Source organism: Silurus meridionalis, chromosome 7 (assembly GCF_014805685.1).
Source record: "Silurus meridionalis isolate SWU-2019-XX chromosome 7, ASM1480568v1, whole genome shotgun sequence".
NCBI lineage: Eukaryota > Metazoa > Chordata > Actinopteri > Siluriformes > Siluridae > Silurus > Silurus meridionalis.
This window is the reverse complement of record NC_060890.1, coordinates 23,558,828-23,568,541: the sequence shown is the minus strand read 5'-3', so window position 1 is coordinate 23,568,541 and position 9,714 is coordinate 23,558,828. Positions and strand designations below refer to the sequence as shown.

General features: G+C 36.3%; 1 protein-coding gene across 2 annotated transcripts; it reads right to left on the bottom strand.

The window, feature by feature from the left end:
* Positions 1–658: 658 nt before the first annotated feature.
* Positions 659–7,972, bottom strand: LOC124388551 (erythroblast NAD(P)(+)--arginine ADP-ribosyltransferase-like). 2 transcript variants are annotated; one of them, XM_046853312.1, is made up of 3 exons: positions 7,817–7,972; positions 2,430–2,520; positions 659–2,336 (listed from the first exon to the last, which is right to left on the bottom strand). In XM_046853312.1, exons 2-3 carry the CDS (start codon positions 2,511–2,513, stop codon positions 1,641–1,643), a joined length of 780 nt encoding a protein of 259 aa, XP_046709268.1. In that variant the 5' UTR covers positions 2,514–2,520; positions 7,817–7,972; the 3' UTR covers positions 659–1,640. The 2 variants fall into 2 exon arrangements, with proteins under 2 accessions (XP_046709268.1, XP_046709267.1); XM_046853311.1 differs by lacking the exon at positions 7,817–7,972 and adding an exon at positions 2,626–2,720.
* Positions 7,973–9,714: the final 1,742 nt, after the last annotated feature.

The window sequence follows — 9,714 nt, the reverse complement described above, 5'->3', positions numbered from 1 at the left end:
ATGGAGGAACAATGGTGACATCTAGTGGACAAAAGTTGTGGCTCACTATGAGAGTGTACAATTGACGCTGGTTTAAGTTCTGGTACTGAAATTGTTTTAGTGCATGGTGGTCAGGTCAGAGCTGCTCAGCTCTAATGGTGGTTGTTTTTTAATAAGCTGTAATACATCAAATACATTAACAAAGCAAGTTCACAATATCTATCATTATCCTACTGTCAGACGTTTCAGTGTGAAATCAAGATTATTGAACATATTACAATTTTCTTTAATCTCTGCGTGATAATGGTGTCAGTGGCATTGCAACAGGGATATACTTACAGATACTTTTGGCCATATAGTGTATCTTTATTAACAATTGATTAAATATATAATGTCCGTGCATTTTGTGTGAAATCTTTTTTTAATTAAAAAGGGGGTATTTTGCCATTACAAATCATTTTAAATGTATCTATAATTAAAATAAATTAAATAATTAAAAACAATTAAAAGTAAGTCAAGGAATGTATTCAATATTAGAATAGTTGATATAATATTCAATTATTATATTAAATATGTTAAAATATAATGATATAATTTATAGAATAAACAATGAAGTGGTATTATGCCACAAGAAATATCACTTAATACTTGTTAATGTAGACCATAAAAAAAGAACAAGTGGGTAAAACAACTTTTATTTTCTTTCACACACAACACACAGAAACAGCTTTCTAATAAAGCGATCAAAACTACTTAAGTACTTTAGCTAAAGTTAAAATGAAAGATAATTTGGATAAACATTCGTAAAAGAGTTTAAAACCATGATGTACAGAATATCACACAAAAATGTATAAAAACAGTTTGGATTATTAAACAAGAATAATAACAAATACAGTAAATAAGTGCAGAAATGTCACACTGCAGACAGGATTTGCATTTCACATGTAAGCATCTCAAATTAAATCGGTACAATGCAACATTGGTATCGGAAAAACAATTGAAAAAATTTGGAATAAAACACAACAAGAATATACTTTTACAGAATATCCCAGACATTGTTATTTTCTTTCTTTTCACATTTTTATTTACAGCATGATCATAATAGAGTTGGGGTCGAGGCAGCCATGTTTAATGAACAAAGTGTCTAAAATACAGAGATTGACAACTGTTACATAAGTTGGTGTAAATGACCGCATGCTGCATCCAAACTAGCTCAGGTTAATAACTGCTACCTACCAAATGGCCAGTAGTCATAGGATTAAAGTACATTTGAAAATTTACAATGAATTAAATTGTGTGGGATCAGAAAAAACACAAAGATCGACTGTGACAATAAAATAAGAATGAGTATTGTGAAATTGGCAGCAGACAAAAACATAAAAAAAAAATTGTTGGCGCAAAATAACTAAAAGTATGTAAAGTAAGAAATTCAATAGACATTTTAGACAGTCACCTCACCAAGCACTGATTTTATATATATATATATATATATATATATATATATATATATATATATATATATATATATATATATATATATAATTTTTTATTTTTTATTTTTTTATAATATTTTTCTAATTACTTAATTGGAGCTAATGATAATATAATTATAGTAATAATAATAAAACTATCTAGAGTTTTTCTAATGTATAAGGAGCATTTTAAACAATCTGTGTTTTACTTACATTTTTATTTGCCAGCTCACAGTTCATATTACTAAAATTTCCAGCACTCTTTAGAGTGTAAATAATCTTACAGTCAATCTCATTTTCCACAATATTTGTAATTTTGAATTTTTCATAAGGTGGGATTAGCACCTCTTTCTCTTGAGAGAGCGTAGACCTTGTGGATATGTCTGCACCAAGGCATGTTGTAATATTAAAACAGGAGATTCCACCAAAATGAGTCAAGTTATAAAAAAACGAAGCTGATGCAAACCTGCCAAATCTGATTTCCTGACCACGAACAGCTGAATTGAAAGGGATTTTGGTCCTACGGAAAACATCAGTGCAATTCTTTACTTGATACATTTGTATGGTGCGTGTTAGGAAGAAATGGTAGGCGTTATAGTTAAAATCATCTTTATATCTCAGCCTGCCTGAGCTCACAGCATTATTGAGTTTTTGATAAGACCCCCTTGGATCTGTGTAGACTTTTATTATCCTTTGAAAATAATTTGTAATGTTATTGTATCTTTTCCAAGTTTTTTCAAAATCTACATCTAAAAGTAACTCTTCTTGTAGAGTCTCATTTATAATCTTGTTGTACGTGTCATTCTCACAGCCTATGAATTGATCATCAACAGAATTTGTTGCCATGTCCAGTGTAATGTCAGAATCTGAAGTCCAGGATAATTTCTAATAAACAAATGAGGAAAAAATTACTTTTACAAAACTAGTGATTAAAAAAAGCCTGTTCAATGCACAACTTGCCATACTGTAAAAACTCACCACCATGTAGCAAACAATCAAAATAATGAGGAGTGCAGAGACAGTGTTGTTGCCGGTGCTGGAGAACTTCACAGCTCTTTTCATTGTTAATCTGAAACAATAAGCAAATTCCACATGTATTGTAACATTTCTGCCTATATTAAAATAACCACACACACCTGTGCATTTTCCAAGCACCATTTACTTCCTTTTTTACCTACAAGAGAACTGTTTTTTCTCCTCTGTTACAGCACCCTCTAACGACGGATACTGGTAACAACCACAGTAATCCTGATACATGACATGTACGTTTATTTTGTGTTTTGGTTCTGTGTTGTGTCCACTAGATGTCCCTATTCTTTCCCATGTTGTTCTGTCAGTTTTATTAGGGCCCGAGCACCGAGGAGCAGGCCAGAATGGCCTGCACCAGAGGTGCGAAGCCCTATTGGTTTCCTTAGAATTTATTTATTTATTTATTTATTTTTTATTTATTTATTTATTTTTTTTACACACATTGGTCATTAGAGGTCCCTTAACATACTCGAAAACTCTTGAAATTTGGCACACACGTCAGAGTCCTTTGTCACTAGGGCCTTAGAAAGGCTGGTATACAGGCGTGGCAGAGGGGCTCTGTAGCGCCCCCTGTAATTAAAAAACAAACATTCGTGCACAGATCGGGCAATTATGTACGCACATGTACGAGAGTTGGTACGCATATAGACCTCATCGAGCCGAACAACTTTCGCCCTCTAAACTATGAGCTACGCCCAACAGGAAGTCAGCCATTTTGGTTTGTTTTATAAGTGCATGCGGTGAACTTTTAAATACTCCTCCTAGGGAATTCATGCGATTGACATCAAACGTGGCGAACATGATGGCGAGACATTGGACTTGCTAAATTGCGAAGGGATTTTTGATATCTCGAACGCTGCTGCCATGGCGAGGCGACAAATTTATGGCGAATTCGGAGAACAGGAAGTGTTTAATATCTAAAGCAAAAAATGTCTTATTCGGACGACACGCGGTGTGTATGTTCGGCCAAGGATTCCGATCGCATCGATGTGCCTATTGTGAATCTCGGACATAGCGCCACCAACAGGCGCCAGGAAGTGTGTCAGTCACAAAAGGTGGATTTTTTGACAGTTGCATGTGGTGAACTTTTAAATACTCCTCCCAGGATGTTTATGCGATTGACACCAAACGTGGTCAACATGATGCTGAGACATTGTAGATAATAAATTGCGAAGGAATTTTTGATATCTCGAACGCCGTTCCCATGGCAACACCTCAAACTTTACTTTCATTTTCAGGCGTATTTAAGCACTTGGCATGCACTTTGGGTGCCTTAACATGCTCGAAAACACCGGAGATTTGGCACAGACATCAAAGTCGTCTGCCATTAGGACCGGTCAAAGGCTGGAACATAGTCGTGGCAATAGGGCTCTGTAGCGCCCCCTGTAATGTAAAAACAAATATTGGTGCACAGATCAGGCAAACATGTACGCACATGAACGAGAGTTGGTAGGCATATAGATCTCATCGACCCGAACAACTTTCACAATCAAACCTATTAGCTCCGCCCAACAGGAAGTCGGCCATTTTGGATGGTTTCAAAAGTGCATGTGGTGAACTTTTAAATACTCCTCCTAGGGAATTTATGCGATTGACATCAGAAGTGGAGAACATGATGCCGAGACATTGCACTTGCTAAATTGTGAAGGGATTTTTGATGTCTCGAACGGTGCTGCCATGGCGAGGCGACAAATTTATGGCGAATTCAGAGAAAAAGGAAGTGTCTAATATCTAAAGCAAAAAAATTTCTAATTGTATGACACGCGGTTTGTATGTTCGGCCAAGGATTCCGATCGCATCGATGTGCCTATTGTGAATCTTAGACATAGCGCCACCAACAGGCGCCAGGAAGTGTGTCAGTCACAAAAGGTGGATTTTTTGACATTTGCATGTGGTGAACTTTTAAATACTCCTCCTAGGATATTTATGCGATTGACACCAAACGTAATCAACATGATGCCGAGACATTGTAGATAATAAATTGCAAAGTGATTTTTGATATCTCGAACCCTGTTCTCATGGCAACGCGTCAAACTTACCTTTTATTTCAGGCATATTTAAGGCTTTTGGCGTGCTTAGATTAACTTGAAATTTGACACATACATCACATTTGTCGGCTGTTAAGTGTGTCCAAAAAGGTCAGACAAAGGTGTGTCTCAATTGGCCCACTAGCGCTTCCGTTCGTCTAAAATGTGGGGTTTCTTTTACTTACAGTCCCCAAATGGGTCAATAACAACATAAAATAGTCCACTGATATATACCCACTTGATGCACTTGCCCACCGTGCATTGTTTTCTGGGGGGCACCGTATAGCGATACACAAACGTGCGAGGGCCCGCCATCGCTGCTTGCAGCTATATTTTATTTTATTTATTTATTTTTATTGTTATACTTCATGAATTTTATACTGTTATCACTGTTGTTTTTTACAGACAAATGTATGCTGATACCCATATTTCATGTTGCCCATAATGAAGACTAGTTTAAACCAAATTAATTAATCCATATTTTTAAAATAAAGCGGCATTGTTCCGTCACAGTTATGAATTCCTTTAGATTGGTCTTTAATTAAGACCATAAACATGTTCTAATTATTATCATATAATACAATTTATACATATAAACCCAAACCTAAAAAAGTTGGGATACTGTGCAAAATATAAATAAAAACAGAATGCATCTTTTTTTGCAAATCTCATAAATCCATATATTATATTATATTATATTATATTATATTATATTATATTATATTATATTATATTATATTATATTATTCTATTTACAATTAAACAAAAAATCTTTCCAATCTTTGAATTGGGAATTGATACCATTTTAGGGAAAAAAACAAGGTCATTTTGAATTTGATGGCTGCAACATGTCTCAAAAAAGTTGGGACAGGGATTTATAATGTGTAGCACCACTGTGTAGCATCATGTCTTCTCTCTACAGTGCCCTCCACAATTATTGGCACCCCTGTTTAAGATGTGGTCGTGGACTTCTAAAAATTCTCCTTTTTTTTAAAACAACATAGAACTCAAATGCAAAAAAAGAAAAAAATCCAACCTTTTATTTAAGTACATAACTTTGGTGGTAAAAAAAATCATACATTTAGAAAAAAAAAAAAACTTGAAATCATGTGTGCCACAATTATTGGCACCCCTAACAATTCCTCTGAAAAATTTAATTGTTTTTTTTTTTCTTTTATATATATTTTTCTGTAGTTGCTAAGGTTGGTCAGGGTATCTAGGGACTTTTAATTAGTAATTCATGATTTCCTGTTTCCCTGGGGTATAAATATGACGTGACACAGAGGCCTATTTCTCTTACCCATTTGTCAACATGGCAAAGACAAGAGAACACACCATTCAAGTAAGGCAGATGTGTGTCGACCTTCATAAGTCAGGCAATGGCTACAAGAAAATAGCTACTCGCCTTAACTTGCCGGTATCTACAGTCAGAGGAATCATTAAGAAGTTTAAAACAACTGGAACAGTGACAAACAAGGCTGGAAGAGGTCCCAAGTTTATCTTGCCACAACGCACAGTGAGGAGGATGGTAAGAGAAGTCAAAAAATTTCCCAAGCTCACCGTCACAGAATTGCATCAAAGAGTGGCATCTTGGGGTCACAGAGTCTCCAAAACAACCATCAGACGCTCTCTACATGCCAACAAGCTGTTTGGGAGGCATGCAAGGAAAAAGCCTTTTCTCACTAACACTCACAAACGTAAACGCCTGGAGTTTGCTAAGCGGTACTGGGACTTCAACTGGGATCGTGTGCTTTGGTCAGATGAGACTAAGATTAAGCTTTTTGGCAACAAACACTCTAAGTGGGTCTGGCGTTAAAAAACAAAAGATGAGTATGCCGAAAAGCACCTCATGCCCACCGTGAAGTATGGTGGAGGATCTGTGATGCTGTGGGCCTGTTTCTCCAAAGGCCCTGGGAACCTTGTTAGGGTGCATGGCATTATGAACGCTTTGAAGTACCAGGATATTTTAAATAAAAACCTGATGGCCTCTGCCAGAAAGCTGAAGATGGGTCGTCATTGGGTCTTTCAGCAGGATAATGATCCAAAACATGTGGCAAAATCTACACAAAAGTGGTTCAGCAGTCACAAACTCAAGGTCCTCCAATGGCCATCTCAGTCCCCAGACCTCAACCCAATCGAAAACCTGTGGGGCGAGCTAAAGAGAAGAGTGCATAAGAGAGGGCCCAGGACACTGGATGATCTAGAAAGATTGTGCAAAGAAGAATGGTCAAAAATCCCTCTCTCTGTGTTCTCCAATCTTGTGAAATGTTATAGGAGGAGATTAAGTGCTGTCTTGTTGGCAAAAGGAGGTTGTACAAAGTATTAACATCAGGGGTGCCAATAATTGTGGCACACATGATTTCAAGGTTTTTTTTTTCTTCTAAATGTGTGATTTTTTTACCACCAAAGTGATGTACTTAAATAAAAAGTTGGATTTTTCTCTTTTTTTGCATTTGGGTTCTATGTTGTTTTAAAAAAAAAGGAGAATTTTTTGAAGTCCACGACCACATCTTAAACAGGGGTGCCAATAATTGTGGAGGGCACTGTATATACATATGGGAAATGACAGGACAAGCTCTGGGAGAGGAATTTTGACCCATATGAGTCTGATACAGGATTCTAGCTGCTTAAGAATTCTGGGTGTCCTTTGCTGTATTTTTTATTTCATGATGCAGTGAATGTTTTTAAATGTTGAAAGGTCTAGACTGCAGGCAGGAAAGGTTCAGCACCCAGACCCTTCTACTATGAAGTCATGCTGCTGCAATATATGCTCTCTAAGATACACTATTTTCACTGCATCCACATTTCTACACATTTTGTTGTTACAACCTTATTCCAAAATGGATTAAATTAATTATTTTCCTCAAAATTCTACAAACAGACATTTTTGCAAATTTATAAAAAAAAAAAGAAAAAAGGAAAGAAAGTTTATATTTTAGCATATTCAGCCTAGAAAATAATAGTAGTACACATGATTCAAAACAAATGTGATTATTTACATATTATGTTTAAACTGGGTTAAAGCATGCATGCATAAATATATAGCATCTAAAAAGTTTGGAAACACCAATCTTTTTTGGTTGTCACCCAGTGCAATGACACAGTGCATATTATAAAATAAACAACACAACAATATTGAAAGCACAATAAATATTAAACATCCCAGCATGAATAATTCAATGAACAACATGTCATAAGTATAAAAAACAATGATGATTAGATTATTAGTTTAGATAGATGATTTGATTAAACTGAATCCGATTGAAGTTACATAACAAATAATCGGTGTGATGTGATCATAATACTCACAGCTCTGATGCTTTCAAGCTTCTCAATTTGTAATAAAAAGACACAAGTTTGTTTATAACAATGACCTGCTCAAACTATCACCTCTGACATTCATCCAGTCTTCTTGCCTACAAGTAATAGTTGTCAAAAGATTGTTTATTTACTGAAACAGCTGAAGTTCTCGCCTAATAAAAAAAGCGTCACCTCAGCACAATTTATACACAACTCCTGTCTTAACTCATTACCATAAATGGATTTTAATTTCAGACCACGGTATGTGGTTGGTTAACAGATTTTGAGGTGTGATTGTATGTGCAGTAAAACTGTTGCTCTCTGTTGTTCAAACTTACTTTAGCCTTGGGTTGGATAAGTTAGTGAGAAATGTTGAATAGCGAGTAATGCAATATCAAACCAAAATAGTGTTTAAGTGGTTAAAAATAAATGTTTACACAGTGAAAAAGGATGAATTTATTTTAGCATGTTCAACCTTTATTAAAAAAAAACAAAATAGTGTAAATTATCAGTTCACACGATCAATAACAAATTAGATGATTTACAACCCTGAATTTTTTACACTACATTGAAGAACAGACAGACAGACAGACAGACAGACAGACAGACAGACAGACAGACAGACAGACAGACAGATAGATAGATAGATAGATAGATAGATAGATAGATAGATAGATAGATAGATAGATAGATAGATAGATATCTACCATATATAGCTGACACACTACAGCTAAAACAAACAACATAAAGCTGCATAACAGAACACAGAGCAAGGACTACCACATAAAGTGCATTGTGTGCAACCGAGTGTAAATAGTGCAGACTAAAAACAGTGCAGACAGACAACACAAGACAGTGTGGGACAAATACACAAAACACAAAATATTGCCACCAGTAAACCTGCAGTATACTCTGATTATACATTAATGTGCAAAAGAGGACTATAAACAAGAGAGTATTTGTAAACATAAACACAATGTTGTGCAAAAACAGCATATAAACAGTATAATATGGTTAAATATAAATAATAAATGGTGGTGCAATGTATTGTGATGAGTAATGAGTGTGTTGAGATCAGGTTGTACAGTTCAGTAAAACACAGTTGAGTGAGTGTGGGTGTGAGTTTCAGTTTCAGTTTAGTGTGGGGTAAATTTCCGTGATGGAAGGAAGGAAGACTTCAATTTTCTTCTCAGCTGTCCTCACTATCCTCTGTAGGGTCTTGCAACGATGCAGTTTAAAAAACAGGCAATGATGCAGCTGCTCAGGATGCTCTCAATGGACACTCTGTCGAACATGTTTAGGATGGGTAAAGACTGAGGAAGGCTGAGGAAAGATGGGCTTTCCTCAGCCTTCTCAGCAGGTAGAGGCGCTGCTGGGCTTTCTTGGTGATTGAGTGACCAGGAGAAATTCTCCACCAGATAAACACCAAGAAATTTGGTGCTCTTGATGATCTCCACGGAGAATCCATTGACAATCAGTATAAAATGGCTGCTTTCCTGAAGTCAACAGCCATCTCTTTGGTTTTGTCAAAGTTCAGAGACAGGTTGTTCGCTCCACACCAGGCTGATAACTGTTTCACCTCCTCTATTGCAATTCATGATTCTTGCTGATGAGACCCACTACGGTCGTGTCATCGGTGAACTTGACGATGTGGTTTAAGCTGTGAATTGCTATTTAGTCATGAGTCAGCAGAGTGAACAGCAGATCTCCAGTGGTGCTGTTGAGGCTGGTCCCGATCCGGACTTACTAAGGTCTCCCAGTCAGAAAGTCCAGGACCCAGATGCAGAGTGAGGTGTTCATGGCCAGTAGGCTCAGCTTCTCAATCAGATTCTGAGGGATGATTGTGTTGAATGCTGAACTGAAGTCTATGAGCGGCATTTGTACTTAAGTATCCTTATTGTCCAGGT